Source organism: Pholis gunnellus, assembly GCF_910591455.1.
Source record: "Pholis gunnellus genome assembly, chromosome: 8".
NCBI lineage: Eukaryota > Metazoa > Chordata > Actinopteri > Perciformes > Pholidae > Pholis > Pholis gunnellus.
The window spans coordinates 14,753,721-14,780,048 of record NC_136534.1 but is presented as its reverse complement, the minus strand read 5'-3'; the positions used below and the strand labels follow the sequence as shown (position 1 = coordinate 14,780,048).

At 42.6% G+C, this 26,328-nt stretch overlaps 1 protein-coding gene across 2 annotated transcripts; it reads left to right on the top strand.

Annotated features, from left to right (window-relative positions):
- Positions 1–1,986: 1,986 nt before the first annotated feature.
- plekhg4b (pleckstrin homology domain containing, family G (with RhoGef domain) member 4B) lies at positions 1,987–26,318 on the top strand. 2 transcript variants are annotated; one of them, XM_079165590.1, is made up of 24 exons: positions 1,987–2,176; positions 7,331–7,528; positions 8,566–9,799; positions 13,543–13,746; positions 14,480–14,603; positions 15,051–15,144; positions 15,658–15,744; positions 15,931–16,047; positions 16,386–16,484; positions 16,723–16,865; positions 16,990–17,128; positions 17,227–17,349; positions 17,459–17,623; positions 17,818–18,689; positions 19,141–19,390; positions 19,714–19,803; positions 20,510–20,734; positions 20,957–21,127; positions 21,215–21,392; positions 21,508–21,624; positions 22,062–22,340; positions 23,113–23,336; positions 24,490–24,559; positions 25,943–26,318. In XM_079165590.1, the coding sequence occupies exons 1-23, from the start codon at positions 2,108–2,110 to the stop codon at positions 24,532–24,534; spliced, it is 5,247 nt and encodes a 1,748-aa protein (XP_079021716.1). In that variant the 5' UTR covers positions 1,987–2,107; the 3' UTR covers positions 24,535–24,559; positions 25,943–26,318. The 2 variants fall into 2 exon arrangements, with proteins under 2 accessions (XP_079021716.1, XP_079021717.1); XM_079165591.1 differs by lacking the exon at positions 24,490–24,559.
- The last annotated feature ends 10 nt before the right edge of the window (positions 26,319–26,328 follow it).

Below are 26,328 nucleotides of genomic sequence, written 5' to 3'. Positions count from 1 at the left end.
TGCCTTTAAGTAGCATACAGTGCACATCTAACATGGCAGTAGTACACTCATTTAGATGCCTTACTTTTACTTTAAAAAAAAAATCGAAACATTGTTCAATAATCTCTAAAAACTGCACACTCGTCATGAAGTTTGAGCTCACCTTGGAGCACAGTTTAGTTTATAATCAGAGTGGCCATGTGGACTATAGGGGGTTTTCGGCGCCGGCCGTGGAACACAACGTTCCCAGGACGAGAGCCTCGGGGGACCTTTGCTGCATGTCATTCTCCCTCACGTCCTGTCCTCTCTCTACTGTCAGCTTACTTCAAAATCTATGAAACATAACTATTCACTATGTAGCCATGACAGAAAGGGCTGCAGCCTCACTTCCCTTGGCCAAAATTACACAGGGCTGACTAAAAGTGGGCATCCTGCTGGCTCAGTTGGCTGACGCGCCTGCATCTTGGACATGTGCCCACCCGAGACCTTTGTTGACTTCAACTTGAACCGTTTTCTTGCTCATGTGCCGTAATTTCAACCCAATGCGATAAGTATGAATTAAAAAGAAGGAACAGGAGAAAAAAAAGAAGGAATGGAGGAGAAATAAAAGGAGGAGATCTGCCCTCACTGACAGTGAAACCAGCCCTGTGGAAAAGGCCAGAGTAGCAGAAATTATAGGGTCAGACATGGCACCAACATTATGGGACTTGGAGCGAGAGGCGTGTATATTTGCATAGTGCATACGCGAGGTATGTGTGTGTCTGTTTATATAGCAGATTATACTGTAGATATATACATAAGACTAAATGTAGATCTACTGTATATATAACAATAGGTGTTGTCACTGGTTTATAGTCTTACCTATTTTATGTTTTTTGTGACAAGTGTAAATGTCTCTGGATATTTTTGTCAACATGAGAGTAACCGCAGTGTGTTTGTGTGAGCACACGTGTGCTGTGAGACTGCAGCCAGCGACGGCGTGTCTTCTTGTCTCCGTCGGGTCATTGTGGACCAAGTAGTGCCTCTCTCCAAATATAAACTAAACCCAATTACCTAGCCTCACTACTGTCTCTGTTTACACAAGCTGGCTTAATATGATCTTCACATTTTCACACAAAGTGTGCATTCTCACCAAGCAACAACGGTTTCCTGTGTTTTGGAAGAGATGGGAAGGAGCGAACAAACTGTCACTTTGCTGCATTCCAGCGGTCAAAAACATGCTCACCTCTCCTATGTTTTTGTGTCTCATGAGGGTTTTCTTTTGATGCCTGTCAGATGTCATTGTCAAGGAATGTTAACTAATGATATAATTGAGTTTATGTGTGTGTCTTGAACTTAAAAACACTCTGCTCGGAAAAGAACAGTTCATATATTGTTTTCGAGTCGAGATATCCCGCGTTTGTCAGTGGTTCGTAAGAGCCAGTTTAAGGTTTGGGTATTCCCCTTGCAATATTTAAGGGGAACGCCATTGTAGTGAGTGACCTGAGCCACCAAGCCTATGCTGATGTCTTCCTTTCTTTTTCCTTTTGAAAAGCAGCAGAATAAGCTGAAACCCTAGTCCATTTGTATTGTCAGGACAAAGAGAGACCATTGTGGCAGGAGGGGTGGAGGGGAGCTGCCGGTGGAGGTAGGGGTGCAAGGGGTCAGGGGGGGCAGAGAGGAGTTAGTCAGAGTCTGACCCATGCTGGGTGGAGTGTTGGGGGTTCGGGGCGGTGGGGGTGTGCAGGTCAGGTAGCGTGTTTTTTTTCTTCTCTCTCTCTCTATCTGAATGATGAGCCTGAAGTTGCAGCAGTGTGCATTTTATCCAGCTGGAAGAGGCTTCGGTAGCAGAGCAGCAGCAGGGCGGGGGAGGTTATGTTTGGAGGGAGGGAGGGAGGGAGGGAGAGAGGGTGAGTGACGGGGAAGCCAGCGCACTGCCTCTCTCACGCTCCGACAGGAGTTTATTCTGCTCCAGCTGCCTTCACCACAGCACAAAGAGAGAGCTGGAAAGAGAAAGAGGCACGGGACCTGTTGATATCACAGCAATGACTTACAGCACTTACAGAGTGGATTGTACACTGGATGTTGGCGCTTGGAGTTGATGACACTTATTTATTCATTGAAGTTTGGTGTTTCGTCTGGTGCCTAAATGCTGTCACTGGGCAAAATGCACTCCAGAGCAAAGTCCCGGAGTTGTGACAACTACCTGAGTATTAAGGTACGAGCTTTAAATATGTCTTCATTACAGTTTTACTGAGACTTCTTGGAAGTTTCTGTTTCTTTCTGTGCATTTATGTGTTTGAACTCTTCTGTAATCTCGTGTGTTCTTGTGCACATTCAGGGGACGTTTTTAATGGCTCAGCTTGTACTTGGCTGATATTTTGACTTCTTGCTATGTAGCCAAAACATACCGGGTAGTTTCAGACACTGAGGGAGAAGTGAGAAGAATGTATGTGCTGATCCAGCATTATATGATCAATCGGTATTATATTTGTATCAGTTAATTTTCTTTTAGTTTCAATGATATTATGCCTTTATTTTCTTGTTTGTTTCAGTAACAGAATTTAATCAGTCACACTGTGTGTCAATGTTTGCATTTTGTCTGCTGCTCTCAGATACTTGCCTGTTTGTAGTAATCTGTGTTGACTTCGAAGGACATTGGCAGTGTAATTCTTCATTGATGGCCCCTGAACATGTCCTCCAATGGTTGCATAACGATTACAAACTGAATGTTGTGACTCTCTACGTGATTAAAGACACATTAGGTGTGCAGTCTTGACAGGGAGCTAAACACTGGAATTGAAGACCAGATAAGTAACGTTTATTTTAAATCTTGAATTTCTTTTTTCAGTAGATACAGACATTAAAGTTTTTAACTTTTGTGCCATCATCAGCAGTGGTGGGCTTTTATCTGCAAACAAAAAAAGAACGGGGTCAGTGAAATACACAAGTTTGTATCCTTTCTGATAAGTCAGGTTCTTTTATCATCCTCCCACTTGTTTTGGTATGCACCCCATGCTATATTTACTCTGCAGAGGTATCAACAGACTTTTGTTAGTCTCCTTTGTCTCTCCTGTCACTGCTCATCACAGCTCTGATTGGCTGAAGGACCTCCATTCACTTGTTGTCTTCTTGTTGTTGGGGTTTCCTTTATGCAAAGGCCTAATCAAACGTGAGAATGCACGTTTGTTGTATAAAGTGCAACATCTATCTAGAGGGTCTGTCAGGGCTGCTGAGGAACAATATCCTGCCAGTGTTTTTGCATCCTGTGGGACAAAGTCATTAGTTGACTATACATAAATCAAGTCTTTCTGATAACCAACGTGGGAATCTTTCCCTCTACTTCATTAGGGTACAATTTCATTTTGTCTTATTTTAAGGAAAATTTGCGTCTTGTTTTGTGCAGTACTTTTTAATGACCAGCTTGAAGAAATGTGTAAGCCGTACACTTAACATCTTATTATATAGCCTGATGATTAGCAGACATCTTTCTCTCATATGAATTAGGGAATTCTTTTTTGCTGAGAACGTTGGGCCAGTTTATCGCCTCCAGACTTCCATCATTGTTGATCCCGCTGTCACCCCACAGACCCAGCTGTGTTTGCAACACAATCAGTGTTGGCCTCTCTGGGTTAAAGTTTATCTGCTGAGATAGCATTGTAACATTTACTAAAGTGTCTTTTTACAATGCCATTCTAATATTGTGACGTTGTCCACTGAAGAGCGTGTTCTGTAGTGTTCATACAGGAAGAGACAGAGTTTATATGTCTTGTGTGTGTTCCTGTGTGTGTATTCAAGTACAATTCAGTTTTACTTCGTTTTTTTACTAAAAAACCTAAGTAAGTTAGTATGTGTCTTTAGCTGAGACACTCGTTAAGAGGCACTTTGTGTGAAAGCAGTAGTCAGATAAAGAATCTGCAAATTGCACTGATAGCTCCTAATAAATTCAATTTAACAGAACAATGTTTTGATTTCAGATCTTTGTCAGGCATTATTAGTAATGTTACGCCTTGAATTGTTGGGAGTTGTTTATATAATGTTGAGCGTTTTTTTCTGACTTTTATACCCCAGCCCCTCTCCTCGCCTCCCCTCCTCTCATAAGATAGGATTTCTATTGCTCCGTATCAAAAGCTGAATCAAATTGTAGGTTCAGTGGCGAGGTCTCACTAGGCTCTTTTGTTGACGTCCTGGCACCTGGCAGCGAGGCAGGTCTGAGCAACCTGTGGTCTTTGTCAGCCTGCGGCCTTTGAGGCTGTTAGCAGGTTGGTTAGTGAGCAGTCTGTATGGGGGCTCCAGGGCTCTCTTGTTACACTCCTCTGGTGGCTTCATGCTCCACTGGAGGCCTGGTAGGCAGCGCCTTTTGTGTCCCTGACCCACTAAATGTGTCAGTGACCACCTCTCGCCCGCTCTCTCTCTCTCTGTCTCTTAAGGTCTCTGTCTCTTTCTTTGTCCGTGATGCACCCCTTATCTCTGACCTTCATTCATTTCTTCTTCCACTTTCCAGTCTGACACATGCTTTAAAAGGTGCTGTACTTTCACATGGTATATTTAATGTCTCTTATATAATTTACTTATAGTGGCTCACAAACGTTTACTTACGTTGCAATATTTCTAAATAATAAAGAGTCAATTTCATTCAGAGACAAAATCCACATCGTTCAGCCTGCTTACCCGCTCTGTGCACCTTCTGAGCAGCTGGTTTACTGACGGTGCAGACAAAAGTGTCCCACCTGGAGCTTGAAGCCATTAATTACCACCTCAGTCCTCCATCACACAGGCGGCCTCTTACAAAGACCTTGCATCAGAAAGGGTGGGACTTCCCAATCTGTTCCTGTCCTGGCTGAGGGTCTGAGGCTAGAGACACACAACCATACACACTGCATTCCTCTGTGGCTCAGAGCGGATGGGAAGCTCAGCTCTGGTGGCTATAAGCTCAGTAGTTCTGCTGAGACTTGCAGATATGTCTCCCACTAGCCAGGTGACACTTTTTGAAAAGCTTCAAATGCTTCCGGACAATGAAAAGCAATACATGTTGTACTTTATGTAAGATGTTACCTACAAGGTGATGATGTAATGTTTATTTCCCACTACTCTCAATGTAAACATGGTGTTATTGTTCAGATAAGTGCAGTTTTTTTGTCCATATTGTAGCATCGGATTACATGGACAGCCCCTCTTGTGCAGCAGGCTGAATAGCATTTGATTGATCACTGAGCACAGGTCTCTGCTATGTTGAGTAATCGTTCATCAAAACACTACTTATGTCACTACCACTGTTTTTTTTTTCTGTCTTGGGAACCTCAAGAGAAACTGGTGTGTCCTAACTATGTAGTGAGGGCTTTCCTCCCATTGTTAGCTTTCCTCCAATAAAACACCATGTTATTCTTCTCCTCCCGGGTGCAACAGTGACTAATGCCCAGAGACATTTTTGTCTCACTGAAAGCAGGCTGACTGCTAATGGAGGTGGGCGTTTTGTTTCAGGGCACCAAACACTGTACAGCACATACCACTTAGAGAGGCGGAGTACACAATGAGCGCCTTGTAGTAGAGTCGTGGCATGTGTACCAATGCACTGAACTGTACTCACTCTCCTCTAATTGATGGTGCTGAGCTGCTTAGATCAACAGGACAGATCCTACAAAAGGGTGAAACATGGGCAGTCTGACAGGCTAAATTCACCGGAGCACAGGCGATCTCTTGATTTCTAAGCATCCTTTTTTTTTTACACACTTTTATTGTCATGTAAATGCAGCGAAGACATTCAAGTGAAAGTTAGGAGCTGCGTCCTCAACCCCCCGCGTTCCTCAGCATGGTACACAGTTGTCATAGTGTGGGACTTTCCCTGGCATCGCTATCTATCTGTGTGGTTATCATTGGAGGCAGATGTCTCTATTCCACTGTTGTGTTCCATTCGGAAAGGCCAGATAGCCGAGGGATGTTTGGCCTTGGCTCCGACTGCTGAGAGGAAGGTCATAGCCTGAATCGTGAGCATAACTACAAGACCAGGTCAACCTCATCCAGGACTGCTGTAATCCCAAATGTCCCTTCTCATCCCCCGGACAAGTTGCAACTAACAGTGGACGACGTGTCATCTTTTCTGGTGGGAACAGGTGGTGGTGGGCCATGTCGTGTATGGGTCAGATAAAAGTCAGAGATGACATGGTTGTTATTAATGGGTAGCATTGCACCATCCCAGCCTCAACTGGAGTCCAGTCTGTACTTTCCAGTTTTGCTGTTTGTGTCCGCTGACAGTGACGTCACTCCCACCGGGTGTTTCCCCTCTTGCTGATGGAAAAACCATCATGGCTGACATTTCCTGTCATGTTCAAACTTCCTGACTGTCTGGCTAAGGGGGCTCTTGCTCAGTAACTCGTTGGCATACGCAACTGTATGTTTATCTGGTTGAAATCATGTACAGTAGGCAGATGCCTTGTTATTTGGTCATAGTTGTGCAGCCTTTGTATGATATTTTTAACCATGCCAGTGGCATGGCTCTTGTGATGGCCCGCCTGTCGTTGGACTATTGAATGGATCAGCGTGAAATTTGGTGCAGACATTCATGGTCTTCGGAGAATGAATCATAACAATGTTTGTGATGCCCTGACTTTTCCTCAAAGGCCAGCAGAAAGTTGTCATTTATTGAAATATTTATTCAATAGATTACCATGGAATTTGTTCAGAAATGAAAAAATTAACCTGAGCTGTACTTTGTGTTTACTGCTAATTAGCAAATGCTAGCATGCTAACATACGATGATGTATGTGTTAAGCATTATAAGTGCTAAATATCAGAATGTTAATATGTTATTGTGAGCATGTTAGCATGCAGAACTTTAGCATTAAAATAAGATCTAAGCCCCGAAAGTACAGTCTCACTGAGTCACTAGCATGAGTAAAGACTCTTTACACACACAGGATCACAGGAGGATTAAATACATGCAGGGAAAAAATCTGTCAGAATAAATGTTATATTTTCTGACTTTCTCTATTGTTTTTGTGTGTGTGTGTGTGTGTGTGTGTGTGTGTGTGTGTGTGTGTGTGTGTGTATGTGTGTTTGAAATGCTGGATACTTTCACGCCTAGAATGAAACCCTGAGTGGGAAAAATTATTCTTTCATCGGCTTGCACACAGCACACCAAGGCCATAACCTGCGTCGAGATAGACATTGCTTTGTTTTAAATGATCACGAGCCAAAAAGGTGGGAGACCACTGGTTGACTTCCATGTCCATGTAGAAAGTGTTTTAGTGTTTTGCTAAATCTTGGAAAAATGGCCTTTGATGGGGCTTTTGGCCTTTGTGTTACCATGACACATTTCGCACAATCTTCATCTGAAGAAAGATGCCCAACCTAATACAGATATGTTTTCACTCAGGACACTGAGTCTTTGGACAGCTGTATCCAGAGCACCTTGTCGGCCCTGTACCGCCCCTTCAGTGCCACCGCTGCCACGGTCCTGTGGCAGCTCTTCAGTGTGGTGGAAAGGCAGTACCGAGGAGACGGCCTCCGCTGCCTCATTGACTTCCTGCTCCCTGCCAAAAGAATCCTGCAGATCATCCAACAAGAAACCTGTGTGAGTTGTTGCTAGATGTGTCACCTCAGGTTATATTGACATTACCTTCTGTGATTCATTTCAGGTTTCATTTCAAACTGATTTACCAGGTACTAACCATAGTGATTTCCTGCAGGACTGTTGGAAATCAAATGTTGAAGGACTCAACAATAAAAAATAAAACCAATAGTCCCACTAAAACATGTATCCGTGTGTCAGGACATGTCAACTCATGTCCTTCCCGAAACACTTCAGACATTCAATTATAAATATCTTGAAAGATAAGCAGCTGAAGTGATAAGACAACATGTTTGTGATAAAAGAATGTGAGAACAGTGCTGCTGAGTGGGAATATATTTTCTGAGTGGGAAGGGAGAGCATCAGACTGAGACAGAGTTGATTATTGTTCCGAAAACAAGCTGAAAAGCAGCCATCTCCCTCTGAATAGGGAAACAGAGAGAAACTGTGGTCTGTTTGAGAGGCTGCCTTGGACTCTTGGGCCCAAAGTGAAATTCAATATTCTCTCTCACAAGCTTTGATTGCTGTGGGTTAGGGCTCTACAACCAAAGCACTGTAACTTTATTCCTCTGTATTCATCTCCGCTGTGATTACACTGTGACGATAGCCATAGCAATAGTTTCACCTAAGCCTAGCCCCTGAGAACAGCTTGCAGTGCTTGAGAGTCTTTGTATTGCAGGCAATATGAGAGGCTTCAGAGGAAGATCACATCCTCAGTCTTTGCATTGACACGAGATGAAAGAAGTTAACCCTTGAGCACAGTGTCTTAGCTCTTAGGTTCTGTTTTTTATTCTGTCATAGTAAAGATTTGTGTTGTGGATGCTGCGAAACCAGGCCTGATCAGACAGGTTTTCCACCTTCGTCGAGTGATCACTGACGGTGATTCATCCAATGCGTCCCATGAAAACATCTTGCCGCTCCATTAAAGTTAAACATGTGTTTGAACACAGCGTTGCAGATGTCAGTCATACCACAGCTAAGCCACGGCGCACAGATGATAATATTTTATGGGAGTGACTGATTTCTCTGTTTTCTCTCAGGTGAGGTTCAGAGGATTGCTCTTCTATCATGACGGGTGGCCTCTCTGCATCCACGAGAAAGTCGTCCTGCAGCTCGCCCCTCTGCACAAAGTGCGACTAAAGCAAGGAGACTTCTACCTACAGATTGTTCCTTTAGGCCGCAAGACTGCTAAGCTAGTCATAAAATGTCTGTCGGTCAGTGGGCAGGCCATCACAGAAGTCACCGTCGCAGAGAGCATGTATGGCAGTGTCTTCACAGCTGAGTTCTTGCAGAATGTAACACGTGACCGTAACCTGCACCCACTACAGAACTGTCTGCTTACCACTGGTACGGCTGTGTACAGGACTCCGTGGAAGAACGTGGTCAACCCACTGTTTGTCAGCAGCACGGCGGACGCCATCATGCAAGCACGCTGCAGCAGAGGTGGCTTCCGCGGCCATCTCAGCACCTGCAGCACCAGCGGATCCACAGGCACTCTGGACAGCCACCGGAGCTCCAGAGAGTCTCTGCACTCTCAGGGAGCTGACTCCATCTTCTCTGAGCCCACCTCTCCAAACAGACACCGCTTGGACCCCAGCAGTGAGAAACACAGTGTTGATTCACCGGACACTGCTACACCTATCATTAAAATCGAAAGATCCACTGAAGAGTGTGGAATAGGAAGTGAGGATAGTGGTGGGAGAGAGAGAGGGCCAGGGTCCAAGATGCTATCTTTTAGTACGGACCTCAGTAACCCTGGCCCTCGACGACGCCTCCCAAGGGACTCTGTCGCATTTGAGAGCAGGAGACTTTTCAGGAAATCTTACATGGAGGCCCTGCAGAACCCCATGAGCCTCGGGTCCAGCTCTGAATCCATTCTGGAGGAAAGCCCAGAGCACGGTGCTGGTCTAAGAGAGAGCTCGGTGACACCGGGGAGCAGCCCCGACACCCGGTCTTCCTCCAGAGAACATTTATCTCGGAGGTTGGGTAGCCGGAGCTGGCTCAGTGGGGATGACTCCAGACCCAGCACACCTTTACTTTACTTACAGAGGGGGTTGAGGAGCGCAGAGAGACGGGCAGAAAGACGCTCAAAGTCACTGGAGAGGACTAACAAGGCAGGCCAGGTTAAAGGCCACCGGGAACGATCCTCTTCTGGAGGCTCATCCAGCCCCTCCCCCAAAAAGCTTATCAATGGCTACGCTCTGCGTTTTGGGAAGCTCGATTTGGAGGCGGCTTTTCCTGGCTCTGAGAGGAGACACAGCAAAGAGGAGTCAGGTATGTGATGCTGCACTGATGTTCAACCTTTTGCTTTCTTAATGTCTCATCGTACAAAAATCCCATTTAAGTTGCTAATAATACTTGTCTGTTGGCTTTACCAGCAGTAGAAAGTACAAAAGTACATTTACCCAAGTACTGCACAGTTTTGAGATACTTGTACTTGTACATTTAAAGTAATATTTTTTATTCCACTGCATTTATTTCACAGCTTTAGCTAGCAATAGCATGTATTGCAACACTGATGTACGGGGGGGGCGGGGGGGGCCCTGTTCCTTCATCACAATGAACATGGGCACTGTGGCTTTTTAAAAGTCTATCAGATATACAGCATGGTGCTTCCATAAAAACTCACTATACACCCATGGCTGAAATAGTCCCCAATAAACGTCTAAAAACTAAAGGCTATTTTTGGAGATTGGTTGCCTTTTTTAGGGAAATGAAACTATACATTTAAGACTCTTTCAAGATTTAAATCTTCAGTGGGAATGAGTGTTGTATACATTATGGAAATATATGTTTTTTTCTCCAACAGTGTTTGAACATAATAACAGTCCATGACTCATCATTTCTTGCTTATGAAATAATCTCACCTGAGGGTGTTAAAACCACTCTTAACCACTCTTTCACTCTTAATAGCCAGATAATGGAGGTTTCTCATGAGGGTGTGTAATTATACCCCGCAGCAGGAGCGGTTATTCATCAGGTGGCTGCAGTTGGAGTCTAAGTTGAGACACCCCATAGCTCTGAAGCATTGACGCTGCCATTCGTGACAGATTGCTATTCAAAGCCCACTGTGTATTTTTTGGCACGTTCAGTGTACAGGTACAGCCCTCCCCTGGAAACAGAACTTACTCACAACCCTGTGTTTTCTTTGCCACTGTCAGTCTTTGTTTTTGTGTTGGTTCATACAGGGTAGCTCAGGAAAGCGGCGATGTGAGAGTACCACCAAGGGAATCATGCTGTTTTTACAAAACACAGATTCTTCCGTGAATTGAAATGTGCGGTGAAGAGTTATTTCAAATCTCTCAATCCTAACTTTGGACAATGCTAGACCATAGTTAAGGCTGTTAGTACTGACTTTATAAATAAAGGTGATTATACATATGTTCATTTAAATATGTTAAATAGACACCTTGCAGCAAAAATATAGTAGTTGAATCACATCACTGCTGCATTCCTGAGATTACCTCAGAGGGGATTGTGTTTCAGCTGTTGCAAAGCAGGTTTCCCACAACGACATTTCAAAGGCAACAAAGGATCCTGTAAACCCTGTAAACCAACCACAGGGACCCCAGCATCCCACAATGAGATGACCCTACAGTGTTATTGGGGCTGGGGGCTGCACTGATCCCAGATGGGTTGCCTCATTTACAAAAGTGTCCTTTGTGAATCAAATCAGCCACTGGGGATTCGTGAAAATAGTCTTTTCAAACTACACCTGTGTCTTTGGAGAGACCATTCAGTCCAGAAACACAAGACCTAACCTGCGCTGACTCACACCACTCTGAAAAAATACTCCAGACGGGTTAGATTACTCATTATATGAGCCAGCAAACTCTGCAATATCAAAAAACCTCCTGCATGATTTATGTGATCAGTAACTTAAAGCTCCAGCAACCAGTGCAGATGTAGCCTCTTTGACGGCCTACAAACGTGTCCCGCAGACTACACAAAAAACAGACTTTCACACAGGACAATACTCAAGAGGCTTTACTCTACGTTTGTCACTTCCTCTGAAAACAAAGCTATTTAGGAAACATGCAGCAAACACAATCCTGGCCACACAGTCGCACAGGAAATGCACTGACTGTTTGAAGACAATAGAGGCTGAGCTGGGAGGGTTTACTGTCACAGAACAGAGCAGGACAATACAAGAGGCCTCAAACTGTTTAAAAAGACAACACACAACAGGTGTCCGTCAGACACAGATCCATAATCACAGATGTATCGGCAGAGCTGGTTGAGCAATGGCCGATCAAGGATTTATGTTTATTTTCCAAGGCTATTCATTCTTCGATGTCTGATGTTTAGAAAGGACCTAGTTGCTTACTGTGGCTCTAGGAACAGGAACGTCTCTGTTGGTCAGCTGTTCAGTCCACCATTTTGGTCCAGACTGGAATATCTCAAAAACCATTGAAGGGATTAGCGTGCAACAGACATCCATGGTCCCTAAAGGACGAATCCATATTCATGGTCCCTAGAGGATGAATCCTTATACCTTTTGGTGATCCCAACACCACCAGGTCAAATGTTCTCATTGTATAGTACTTTGGTTTATGACCAAATACTGGCATAGCTATTAAAATTCCCATCAGCCTCAGCTTCACTTTGTGTTAGAGCTTAATGGAAAATTCTGGCATGCTAACATGTTTAACTAGGATGGTGAACCCAGAAAATATTACACCAGCTAAACATCAGCATGTTAGCATGCTGGTACTGGCTTTGATGCTCAAAGCATCACTGTGCCGGATTATAGCCTGATATAAAGCCACAAGCAGGTCTGATTATATGGGATTTTAGATGTTCTTGTAAATATAAGTGCTGTTGTCACAGCCCAGTTTGTAGACTCTAACAAGGAGGGCACACATAAGAGTACACTTGATAGTGAAATCAACGTATTTACTAAAAATGAGTGGAAATGGATGAGTAGATCAGGTCTGCGATATCAGTAGGGTAGAAAGTAGATGACCAAAGATTGGTTTTGTCTTGCCAAAACAAGTAAGTAAGTAAGTAAACTTTATTTAGTGTAGCAGTTTTCACAGAACAAGATCCCAAAGTGTTTAATCCACAAGAATAAACAGTAAAAAGAAACAAACTATAAATTAAAACCCAACAAAGAAGCCACAACTCAAGGGTGTGTTGGTAGAGGAGATCTTCTGCTGTACTCTGGTCTACTAAACATGGGGCGCTACGGGCCCTGGTGTGTACCATGTCACAACCCCTGCAAACAGGAAAACAGTGAACAGCAAACATGGCAACCAAAACAGACGGAATGGCACTTTTTTTACTACAAATCAAATACCTGGAGCTGTCTTTTACTGCTTTCATAGTGGGGCTGCAACTCATGTTTGTTTGTTTTTATTAACAAATAATATGACAATTATTTCCAGTTATTTTTATTGATGAATCGTTTTGCCAAGAGGTTTGAGAGAATTGTTGAAAATGCAAATTACAGTTCTAGTCAAAAGTCAAAAAATTAGATGTCTTGCTTGGAAGCTAAAACCAGAGATTTTTAAAATGAGCTTGTGAAATGACTGATGTGATTGATGAATGAATTAATGTTCTGACGATCAAATTGTCGATGAACTAAATAATTGTTGCAGCTTTACTGTGTACTGTGCATACTGTGCTATCCATTTTGACATTCCCTCGGTACTTAGCCAAGGCACAGTGAAGTATCCCATTGGGTATACAGTGATACTACGTTTCGCTGCCTCAGGAATAGGATCTGTGTCGGGAGCATTCCTATAAACAGAGCCTCGAGATAGAAGAGTAATAATGCCATGAGTTACCCGTGACTCAGGCTGACTGAACACCTGGTCTCTGTGATGAGTCAGGGTGAACTCACTACTAGAGAACACTTATGTCAACACTAACAAACACTTGCTTCATGACGTATTACGATTAGTACTAAAGTGAAAGAAAGCTTCTAATTTACATTGATTGCTCTGTATTTTTGTACAGTTGTGGCAAGTATCACTTAGACAAAGTCTGCCCACTATTTATACTTATTTCTACAGCACAGCGCGATGACACCACCAGCAGTGAGAGCAGACGGCACAGGCACAGCGGAGAAGAGCCATACAGTCCAAAAGCTGCCAATGGGACGGCCATCAGGCCGGCTTCAGCATCAGGCTCCTCCACTGAGAGTAACTCAGCCTTCCCCAAACTGGTGTCGGAGGTCAATGAAGAGCTACTCTCATCGGGTGCCGTGATCCTGCCAGGTAGGGTTAGCGATGCGGACACGGCTGATATTGGCTGCTTTCATTAATCTTGATATATATTTTTTTGGATGCATTTCAGTTCATTCACTTTACAATGAAATACGACATTTCCATTGCTTATTACCTTCTAATCACTTTGTAAAAGTTGCTTTTAAATCCTGGTGTACCACATGTCTTCTCCACTGCTGGGAGATAGCAGCAGGCCTTGACATACACTGTCATTTTCCTCAAATTAGTTCATGATCTTTTGTGGGAATTTTGAGCATTTGTTATTTTATTTCTGGATAATATTGGACTGTGTTTGGACTGTGGTAAAAGGCAGAAATGCAGAACTGGGTATTCTATTTCGGGCCATTATTTTTTGCCCCTTCATTTTTAATTTAACAGATATTTAAGATACTTAGAAAGTACTTTCTTTCGAAGTAACTTTAGAATCTGATCTAGACATAGAGAATAACATTGACGTGTTTTAGTTTATTTATTTGCACGATTTAAAGAATACACAAATATAACAGAGATACATATTATTACCGTGCAGGAAGATTTGAAGCCTCCACCTAAATAATGTCAAAATGTCACAATATTATAGAGAACACAAAATGAATAAACATAAGATATGACTACGTAATATTGATGTGAAAGTATTTTCACGAGTGATAACACTGAGCTCCTTAAAGCTTGAACATTCCTGACATAAAAGCTGTTGACCCCCTGCTGGCATTTTCTTTTCCAGGAAACAGAGATCGCAGTGGGAGGGCAGTGCTACAGGTGTGCACAAGAGCTCAGGTGTGGGCGGGTGAGAGTTGCACGGTCAGTGACCTCACCTGTTTATTGGGCTACTACTATTCCACGCTGCGGTAAGTCACGCATACTCTGGGTTTTGTGTATGTTAAGAATAACTCCAGTAACTTTCACACCTGTCTTTTTACACCTGAGGTGAATTTGGCTGCTGTCCCTTGCAGTCTTTATTAATGCATTTAGCATGTTTCCAATGTTCCTCATCAGTGTAGTTGTTATTCAGAGCTTGTAAATGAATGAAAAGGTCAGTATTTTTAAATAGAGCATTATCAGTAAACTAGAGAATGGAAAAAGTGTTAGTTGTCAGTCTCACAGGGTCTCTCTAGTAGCTGTTCTTAGATATCTGTATGTCTTTCAAGTATAATTGGAATTATTGGATTTAAAAATGTCTCTGACCCAATCTATAAATGTCATAAAATAATGATGTACGTCTGTGTATCTGTTGTATTTTATGCAGTCAGGTGTTTGACAAAGACAATACACTAACGGTAATACTTTGGTTTCAGGAAAGAAAGGCGTGATCACGGCTTAACTGTTGTAATAGACAGCAGGAGGCAGCAGCCTGTTCCAGCTCTGTTGTCATCTCTGTCTGAATTGCAGGTGAGCCCGCAGTGGAAAACATGTAATTACCCTCCAACACACACACACACAGAGAGTTTTCAGGCCCTGCTAAATCTCTGTTGTCTTCTGAACTGTATTGCTCTGTCTCAAGGTTATAACACTATGGCATTCCTTACACATATCTTATTGTTCTACCTCTCAGTCTCGGACTCAGTTAGTTTTTTAAAAGTGACACGCCTTTAAATTCGTATTGACTGCCGTTCCAAGAGATGTTTCTAAAGAAAAGGCTGGCCTCAGGGCTGTAGTGGAGAAGCCTGTGCTTACTTGTCTGTTTTTAACCGCACACTGGGAGCGGGCCGGCTGCAGCCGACGTACAAGAGACATATCATCATGCTATGATGATAAGTTTTCTCACTGATGTCGGGATGATAATCTTGTAAACCACAACACATGCATTGTAAGTCAGTTTAGCTGTACAAATTCTACATGTATGTTAATTGTTTTTTCTTTACCTTATTCACTTATGCAAATGACTGTGCATGTTTTTCTCAGGCGTTAGCACCAAATGCACTTTACACTGTTCTCTTCCTGGTGGACAAGGAGACAGCAGCCAAATCTGAGAGAGACATCGATGTACAGGTAAATAAAGACTCTCATCCTCAGATTGATGAGAGGTATTTCTATTAAGTGATGTATTTAGATTTGATAAGGGATTTGCAATAAGTTGTTACTCGTTTGAGACTTATGAATTCCTATCTAATGTTGTCGCTGTAGGCTGAAACAGATTATCAAACTGAGTGCGTGTTTGTGCTTTTCTTGCCACAGACTGAAACAATGTCATCTCTAAAAGCCCTGCTGAAGCACATCGACCAAACCCAGCTCACACGAGACCTGGAGGGCACCTTCCAATACGACCACAAGCACTGGATCCACTTCAGACAGGTGGGTGTGACGGAGGTGGCTGGGCGTTTTAAACATATTTGTAAACTTACTCAAGAGCGTGGCGAGGGCGGAGGTACCTTTCGAAAAAAAAGAAAAGAAAATTCAGTTGTTGTTGTTCCTAAGAAAAAAATGGAAGAAATGGAAGAAATGGCTTCTCGGGGCTGGCTTTGGCCATTCTTGAATCAATCCCTTGCATTTCAGGCAGGGACGAGGACCAGTCTTTGACTTTTCTCCAAAACATCCTGCTAATTTTAAGAATGGTGACGTGCTCCAGTAATTTATGATGTTTTGACACTGCTAGTGCTAATAATCTCCCTCAATCTCTTTCTCTCTCACAGAAAATTGACCCATTTGCCAGCAGTTGTAGCGCATCCATCTCCTCCCTCCAGGAGTCTATCAGCACACTGAGCGGCAGCGGCAACCTGAAGACCTCGAAGGTCAGACCCGACCCCCCGCAGGCGGTCTTTCCTACTGATTTATGTGTCTCCATGTGTCTCTCTGCTGGCCTCTGGCCTCTTAACTGGAGTAAACAGTTCAGGAGTTTGTTTTATGGTTGCCTTCCATGATCTTTGTGCTTTTCTTTTGAGTTTTAAATGAAGCAGATATTTCACTTCATTTGTTTTTACAGCCTTTCTTCATTTGATTTTGTTCACCATTGCGCATGTTTTCATTCAGGAGGTGTCTGAGGTATTGGAACAGCAGAGGCATCTCATGAAGTGTGTGTTAGAGGACACCCGTCTAAACAGACTGCGTCTCGAAGGAGGAACTGTCCTCGCCCGCATCAGGAAGGAAGAGGCCTGTGAGAATGAAAACTACAGGTACTGAAGAAAAAAGGGTTCGACTCTCAACCACACGAGCCAACATGAGTGAAACCTGTGGTGATAATAAAATAGACTTTCCATAACCCGCTCTGTCCTGGTATTCTTTTCTTTGTGCATTTAGAGATGCCGTCGACATGTTGAATGCTCAGTACAACCAAGTAGACGAAGAAGTCCATAAGCTTGTGATCCTCTCAAACAAGTCTCAGAAACAGTTGGAGAGCCTGCTGGAGGTGCGCACGTTTGAGGAGCAAACGCAACAGGTGATCTTCAACTATTTCACTCTTGACATTGTTATCTGTGCTGCAGTTTTTCTCGTTCAACAATCGGGATATTTAATCAATTTACAATCTTGTTCCAGATCAAGCTGTGGTTCAGCGTCGAAGGAGAGAAGCAGCTCACACCGTTGGAATCGCTAACGCTGTCTGTGGCCAAAGTTAAGGAGATGCGAGAGAGCTTGGGCCAGTTTCTTGAGGAGTCAGTGGTAAATATGGACACACTTTCTAAATACTTTCCTCGTGGATCACCTCCTTTGTGTAATTTTGGGAAGACAATCCGTGCTAAATTGATCAGTTTTGTCCGTTTCCTGACAGCACCGGCAGAGGCACGGCCTGCAGCTGGTGAAAGAGTCTCCAGAGTCCCTTCCAGGTTCGGTTCTCCTTGACTTTAAGCAACATCTGGGCTCCATCTTAAGCAGAGTGGAGAGGAGGAAGACCCAGCTCGACATCCTAACCAACCTGTATGAATTCTATGACTCAGTAAGTATTTAAACCTAATGTGGATATGTTGTCAGAAGTTATGCTACATTTCTTTTGAGCATTTAAGGATTAGCATATACTTAAAATCTTAAAATCTCCTTTACATCTGAAACCTTTGCCAGACATTTTTCAGGATTAACCATCCTGTGTCTCTAACTATGTTATAAAGATTAAACGCTCTTTCAAATCTGTAGGCAAACCAGTGGATGGAGCACTGCCAGGATTATTTTGGCCACCTGAGTCCAGACACTTCAGGTGTTGGACTTTTGCCATCTGTGGTGCAGATCCTCCAGGATTACTACACCGAGGCCTCCAAGTTCTCCGTGGACAACTTCAGCACTCTCAACAACATGGTGCTCTCCCTGGAGAGTCCTCAGCAGCTGCAGCAGTGGAACACCGTGTGGCACAAATGCCAGCAGACCAAACAGCAGTTGGAAGAGACTTTGGCCGGAGCCGTGACAGCAGCCCCTAACTCCACGGCTGTTGACACGGCGGCTTCTTTAAAGACTGCAGAAAGCCAGACCGCCACTCCAGAACAGCACGGAGCGAAACCGTGTGTGCTGTTACCTGCGCTAATTACACCATTAACTTTTGAGGACGACAAGCCTCACTCTACTGGGCCTTTCTCCAAGAGCCCGACCAGTTCAATCTCCTCTTCCTCACACTTCACGTTCTCCCCCGAATGCGACAGCAAACTGAGGCAGAGTCCATCCATGTTTGACGACACAGACAGCGACTGCACCATCGACTCGACCATCTCATGCCACTCGGAGCCCGTCTACTCCGGTGCAGCCCGCCTCCGCAAGCAGCCAATGAAGAAGATCATGAAGAAGACCATGAGCTATGAGCTGACCCCGAGGGACAGTGGTCACTCAGACGTCGGCCACATTAATGGCTACACGGGTGTGTACATCAAGGGCTTGGAGGTGGCTAATAACGTGTCTGCAGAGAAGAAGCTGCAGAGACCTGACATATTGAGCCCTGCATTAGGACGCAGCCGCAGCATGTCTACGCCCTCCAGGATCAACAACAGATGCAGTGACGGAGAGGGCAAGAAACAGAGCAGGTGAGGAAATGAACCACTGATACTAAACAAGACCTGGGATGTTTATTTACACGTATTAAAAAGTGTATGAAGAGAGCGTGGACAGAATACCAGAACAAACAAATACTATGAAATTCATTGATAACTCATGAGTAAAATATGAGTTTAAGTTTTTGGCTATTAATTGTTTTAAATCTTTTTAAATCTTGTTTGCATTTGAATTATTTGATCTTGTCTTCCCTGTGAAGATTCCTTGACAAATATGGTTTAGTTATGGTTCAGGAAACCCTAAATTATTCAGTGTATACTTGAGAAATGCTGAGAACATAAGCAATCCTAATTCAAGATTCTGGAATTTGGCATTTTTGCTTTATAAATTATGGTTTATTATCTAAAGTTTAGTATTGTATTAATAATTTTACCAGTGCCTCATGTGTGCTCTTACAGCTCATCATGTCTTTTTGTTGTCCAGTAAAGTGCAGCACATAATGGATGAGATGATCTCCACAGAGAGGGAGTACGTTCGCTCTCTCAGCTACGTTATTGAGCACTATTTCGCCGAGATGGAGCGCCTGGACTTGCCACAGGACCTACGGGGGAAGCGCAGCATCATTTTCGGGAATGTTGAGAAGCTGTGGGACTTCCACAGTCAGTACTTCCTGAAAGAGCTGGAGTCATGCGCCCACTCCCCGCTGTCCATCAGTAGCTGTTTTCTCAGACACGTGAGTCCAGACAGTCAGAGTGCCCCGAGGCGGGACGCGGACAGCCTAAAAACAGCACTTAGGTCTAGTGGCTCCCAACAGCAGAGACTGTAATGATGTGTTGACCTGTAGTTACTGACGTTTTTTCAAAACAACGTAATGCAAAGTGTCACACTGTTGTTGTTCCAATACCCATATAGTCACTCATCAGCAGCATAATGAACCCATGAAATGATATTTTCAGTCTCTTGGGAGCTGAATCATTCATTGTGTTTTGCAAAGCATACTGAAATGCATACTTCGTACTGTAGTCGGGTGTCGTAACTTGTTCATCTTGTGTGCAGGAGGATCAGTTTGGAATGTATGCTCTGTACAGCAAGAATAAGCCCCAGTCCGACGCTCTGCTCAGCAGCCATGGGAACGAATTCTTTAAGGTGCGTCTGGAAACTCACCGCAACATTCCTCATAGAGTGGCAGGTCACATGGCATTGCATTTTGGTTGTACACTAAATAAATGTAAACATATTAGATTCTGAGCAATTCCTCGACATGGCCAGTTTTGATGGACGACGTTAGTATCGGAATATATTACTGCGCTGAATTATAATGACATGATATTAAAAATTCGCAACACGAGGTCCAACTTCCATGATTTTGAGTGTTTTATTCACATCTCATGGCCTTCGGCAGCAGATGGAGCTGCTCAGTTTTCATGGAGAGGAGTGACCATAACCCCTGTTGTTGTTTAACGATGTGAACTGGGATGTTTGAGTTAATATAGACACAATGTCAGTGTTTGCCCACCAGTGAGCACTGAAACATTTATTTTTTTCTAATATGAACTGTGCCACACAGTTCATATTTTTGACACATTTATTTAATAATCATGTTTAAAGGATTCTTTGTTTACTAGTTTATGTTGAAAAATGAATATTGGCTGAAATGTTGCTTTTTAAAACTCAAATTTTAAACACGGGCCAAAAAAATGTCCAACACTCAACATGGCTGCATTAAATCAACATCAATAAGCTAAAGGCTAATAAACAGAATTGACATTTGTTCGACTCACTCACAACATTTGCATCCCCATATTCAAAAGACACATTACACAATAATATTCCTCACCGTGTCTCTCCCCAGAATAAGCAGATGGAGCTCGGAGACAAGATGGACTTGGCGTCCTACTTGCTGAAGCCCATCCAGAGGATGAGTAAATATGCGCTGTTGCTGAAAGACCTGATCAAGGAGTGCAGTCAGTCCCAGGAGCAGGAGCTGAGCGACCTCCGCACTGCAGAGGAGATGGTCAAGTTTCAGCTTCGCCATGGCAATGACCTGCTGGCTATGGATGCCATTCGGGCCTGTGATGTAAGGAGAAATACATGAGCCCAGAGCCATGTGCTGCTGTGATGAATATTTTGATGTCAGCATAAAAACCAAATGCTACTTAACATTATTTTCTGGCAAGACATTAAACTATTTTGGAATTGGAGGTGATCTTGTTATGTATACAGCAGATTGAGGTCAGAGTCCCACGAGGAATTGTATTGTTCTCTCTGACGCATGTGAACGGCCATGTTTCCTCTCCAGGTGAACCTAAAAGAGCAGGGTCATCTCCGCTGCCAGGATGAATTCATAGTCTGCTGCGGACGGAGGAAATACCTCCGTCACGTCTTCTTGTTTGAAGACCTCATCCTCTTCAGCAAGACCAAGAAGATAGAAGGAGGATATGACTTTTACATCTATAAGCAGTCCTTCAAAGTAAGAGTTTATTGTTTGAGGATCACTTTTGGTCCCTTGAATAAGGATAGTTGAGTTAATGTTTGTTTTCCATTCTGTTCTATTCAGACAGCAGAAATAGGTATGACTGAGAATGTTGGCGACAGCGGCCTGCGCTTTGAGATTTGGTTCCGTCGGAGGAAGTCGCAGGACACGTTTATACTCCAAGCCAGCTCGGCAGAGGTCAAGGCTGTGTGGACAGCCATCATAGGGAAGATTCTGTGGAGACAGGCGCTCAGAAACAGAGGTGTATTTAATTGTATATATATATATATATATGTACTGTATATGTGACATTCAGGCCCTTTATCCCATGTAAGACTAAGGTTTTGTCATTAAAGATTTATTTTTCTGGATTCCAGAGTTGCGCATGCAGGAGATGGTGTCCATGGGGATTGGAAGCAAGCCTTTTATGGACATTAAGCCAAGTGACGCAGCTATCAGTGACAGAGCCATTGACTATACCATGAAGGGGACAGGTGAGCTGTCCTTGTACACTTCATGTATTTGAGCCTCAGTATACTTTTATTATTCTTATCCCTCTTTTCTCCTCCTCTACAGTTTGTTGCATCTTCATGATTCACGTTGTAATTATGCAAACACACAACATCTGTCTTCGCTGAAACCACAAAAACTTGGCTCTTGCTTTCAAGTGTTTTCATGCCAGTAGTATAATGACAGTTTTGTGAAGTCAACCCACCAGCTGTAATCTTAAGCATACTGATTTGAAGTCATTACAACCGCAGTAAGCTATTTTACATCACCCCTCTTTCATGGCTCACCGGAGATGCTGTAAAAAAAAACTGCTTCATGCCTCAATTATCATCATTAACAACCACAGGAATGTTCAAACATTCTTGACACTTTTCATCCCTCCCATGATCTCACAGCTCACTGTGTTTGTCTCTGCCGACAGAAGGGAGGACCAGGGCGTCCATCGCGGTGTCTTCCTTTGATCACACCACTTCGTTCAAGAGACCTCACTCCACAATCTCCAACAGCAGCACCTCCTCCTCCAGCAGCCAGTCCTCCTCCTCCCTGCTGGGCTCGCTCAATCTTCACCTTTACTCCTCACCCTCTCACCCGCACACACATCCATACCTAGTGAACAGTGTTCCCTCCTTTGCCCAGTGGCCCTATGACTGCATAGAGGAAGATGAGCTGGAGCAGGACACCGGGAGCCAGCCCTCCATGAGTGAGTGGCTATTATATCTTCTGTAGAACCCGAGGCAATTTATTTTCAATTAAGTATAAAAGAAACGCTAGGAAATGTGTATGTGTCTACTTTGATTTGACTATTATCAGATACGGAAAAACATCCGGGTTTGAATAGGATAGTAGAAATACAATTTTCAGCATAAACACTGTTATTTGTCTCTTTTTTTTACTTTTTTGGGGGGCTTTTGCACATAATCAGCAGCTCATTTTGTGCTTTCTATGCATTTTCTCTTCATTTTTTACTACGGAAAGTATTTTGTTAGCTGTCAATGTTATTCAAGAACCTAAAATACTTCTAACTGCTGTAATCGGTGTCATCTTACAGCCAAAAACACACAATAACTTGTTGATGAGTGGTGACATTAAATATGGGTTTTTTTAAGTATTCACCCACTCCAAGTCAGAATTTATGGTACTCTACTCTGTTTTCACGAAGTAAAGATAAACACTATTTAAATAGAGAAGAGCGTCACAATAAATATGTATATGAATTTTTACCGGGGTAGATGGGGGAATACTGATGACTGCCAGTGTCTTCTTTGTTGGTACCACTAGGATTTGCCAAAGACTGAAAAATTCCAATCCAGCACACAGGAGCTTTGAGAATACATAAAAGTCTGTCTAACTCGGTGACTGCCCGCATATTGACTAAACTACCTTGAACTCTTGCCTCAATAGGAAATGAATGGAGTCATTTGTTACTTTATTCAGTGTTACAGTATTGATGTAACTTTCTCTTTGTGTTGCAGTCACTGAGAGCTCAGAGACGTCCTCCCAGTGTACCTCCAGTGACAGTGTGACGGGCCTGAGTACCCTCACTATACCCGGACACTCCAGCATCGTCATGGACTCCTACAACAACGAGTCCCCTACTTTCCTGTGCTCCTCCCAGACTTCCTCCTCCATCGCATCTCCTTCGATTTTCCAGAAAGAGGAAGAGCTCCAACCCCAGGGCACCAAGTTCATCACAGCAGTGAGTGCTTGATTATCTTCCATGTTATCTTTTTGTACTAAGATTAACTAAAGTCACATCTTTGCTAACATCACGTTTTTTTATGAGAGTGTATTTTGAGAAGTACAGCTCAAATAAATCACAGCTGGGATGACACCCATTTATATTTCGTTGCTCTCTCTCAAGTCAAGTAAATGTATTATTTATTTAAGGCCTATATAGAGGTATGAACACTCCATCCCAGAACATTTGGATGTTTTTTTTTTGGTTAACTACATGAAGTATTTACAAGACGTCTTCCTTTATTAAAAGATACTCAGTTGGTTTCAATCTGCAGCCTCACCACTAGATGGTGCCAAACCCTACATACTAGACCTTTAAGTCTTCCCCAAATTTACTCCATAATACTATATCTTTTTTACTATTGATCTTGTGAGTCACCTTAAGCCCAGCTGTGAACTACTAGTATGGATAATAATTCAGCCCAAGATGTACTGTATTCCCACTGGTACATGATAAAATGCATTCAAGTCTGGGGCCTTTGGTATATTTTATCTTGTTTAAATACATACATTTATATATTTGTATTCATCGTACTTCTTTATTCTCTTTGGAGTTAAATTGAAGCTGCATGTCATCATATTGTTCTGAGGTGCTCTTGCTTTCTAAATGTAGTTTTACTTTTACTCAACAAAAGTGACGTTTGAAGGGTAGTGATTAGAAAACACCATGTTGATTATTTGCTTAAAGATGCCTAAAGCCAGGAACATGACTGGTTTTAAATCCTGATTATAACATTAATTTGGCTATGATTTTTAAAAAAACCTGTAATTGGATATATAAAGAGGTTTAGGACTAAAATCTCCTCTGTGTGAGCTTTAGACTCCTCAAAGCAGTTGCAATTATATTGAACATCGCAAACGAACCACACCAGAGTCCGCTTGGAAGCGGGCCGAGACCCACCTTTACAGGCGGGTTCAGTTGTTGGCCCGCACCAGGGTTCAACTGACAGCTTTCACACCAGCCCAAACCACAACCAGACTATCCGACGAAACGCTCCAGGGTTCAGTTAAAATGGACCAAACAGGTTTACGTGTGAAATGGATCTACGTGGAAGAGAATATTTGAAGCTTCAGTTTCACTCACCACCTTTTTGCTGTTTTGTTTTTACCAGAGCAAGGCCTCTCATATAGCAGTAGGCCTCTCTACTGTGGTCTGAGTCAGAGCTGAGGGATTTTAGCTCAGTAAGTAACCATTGTCACCAGAGCGGATCTGTCTTGTTCCCTTCACAGACTCATTAACCACTGTGAAGAACCCGACTGACTACTAATCTGTGTGAAAATGTGCTTTTGGTGCCTCTGTTGTGTGCTGCATGGCAGTGTGCTCTGCTGGGTTCGGGGGCTCTCCTCCTTACGGGTGGTTTGTTTTCTAAACTTCTGGCTCCCGTTCATGTTTTCCTCTTATTTTCCTCTGTGCATCCGTTTGACATGAGGGTGAAATTTGTGTTTTTAAGAGTTTTGTGTACGTTTGAACACACGCACGCAAGCAACCTCTGTTTTGGGGCTTTGGAATGCATTCATGATTTTTTTTTGTTTTTGTTGATGCTTTGAGTTTTGTGTTTTTAAGAAACTGTTTAACTTGTTGTTTTTATTTGTCTCTTATTTTTCAAATCAGCTTTCACAGCACTTATTTATTTATTGTACAACCACAATACAATACCAGATTATATGCATCAAATATTTCAATGCAAATGGCAGCATAAAAACAGGTGACCTGGAGGTTTTAGGAAATGGACAGAGCCAAATGAGAGCCGCCTCACTGTAATTACATTTAAGCAAATTTAAATTTTGTGGAATAAATAAGAACTTCGGTGTTGCTGTTTGTTGTAGGGCCTAAATGGCATTAAAACACTCACAATGTGTACTAAAATTACTAGAATAAAATGATTCCCCATGTTTAGATATTGCTTTAAATGTATGGTCAACTTTTAATTTTTTAGTAGGAAACAAAAAACACTCTTGGATACATAATGTGTCTGTTAAAACGTTGTCATCAAATAGAGTAAAGAAACAAACGTCTGTTTGCTGCTTTACATGAAATCTGTGTTGCACATTTCAGTCTTACTTTTTTATGAAACATTCTTTGTTTGTTTTTCAAGCTCTAGTCAGTGGTAGAAGTCATTATCAGTGTATTTTCCTTTGTAAAGCACTGTAATCTAGTTAAAACATTTAGCAGAAAGTAATACAAATAGTAAAGCATCTAAAGAAAATATTATCTGAAAATAAGTTTGATAATAAGATAATAATGTTGAAAATGGCTTAAAAAACTGACATTTGCTGAGTTACTTGTTTTACTCATTTTATCTCCAAAAGACCGTACGAGTTACATTTTTGTTATTACTGACAGTTTTACAGATATATGGTCACCGAATTATTGGTTTGACAAAATCGATAATTGATGTGTTATGTAATGCCGTTTTACAACTAAAGGGTGTTTAAAGGAGTTTTAACCGGCCCTTTTGTTGACTGACATTCCTAATATTGCATGTTGACTAAAAAAAAATAACTTGAGTGCAAAAAGATGTTTTTCTAAATCCCCTTTGTTGTGTGTTCCTTCTTTCTTCATAGCTGTGAAGTCCTGAAGCTGAATGATGCAACAGTAGTTTGTATATCAGGACAAGGAGGTGCAAATAAGAGGAGTCCAGCTTCGCAGCACTAAGACTTTAATGGATGAAGCTCAACTATTGTTTGACATTTCATTATGATACTGTAAATTGGAAATTGACACATACTTTACACTGCCATGATGGTACGTCAGTGGTCTGTACATTTGTTTTAATGAGCTAGATATGACTCTGTGTTTATACTGTAGATGAGTTTTTTTTTTAATGTATTTTACATACAAACAAAAAATAGCAGGCAGATCTATCCAGACAATATCTTTCTTTTGTTGCCAGTCTTCTGTTATGACAACTTTGTACAGGTGATTAAAATGTTTAAAACATGTTGTTGTA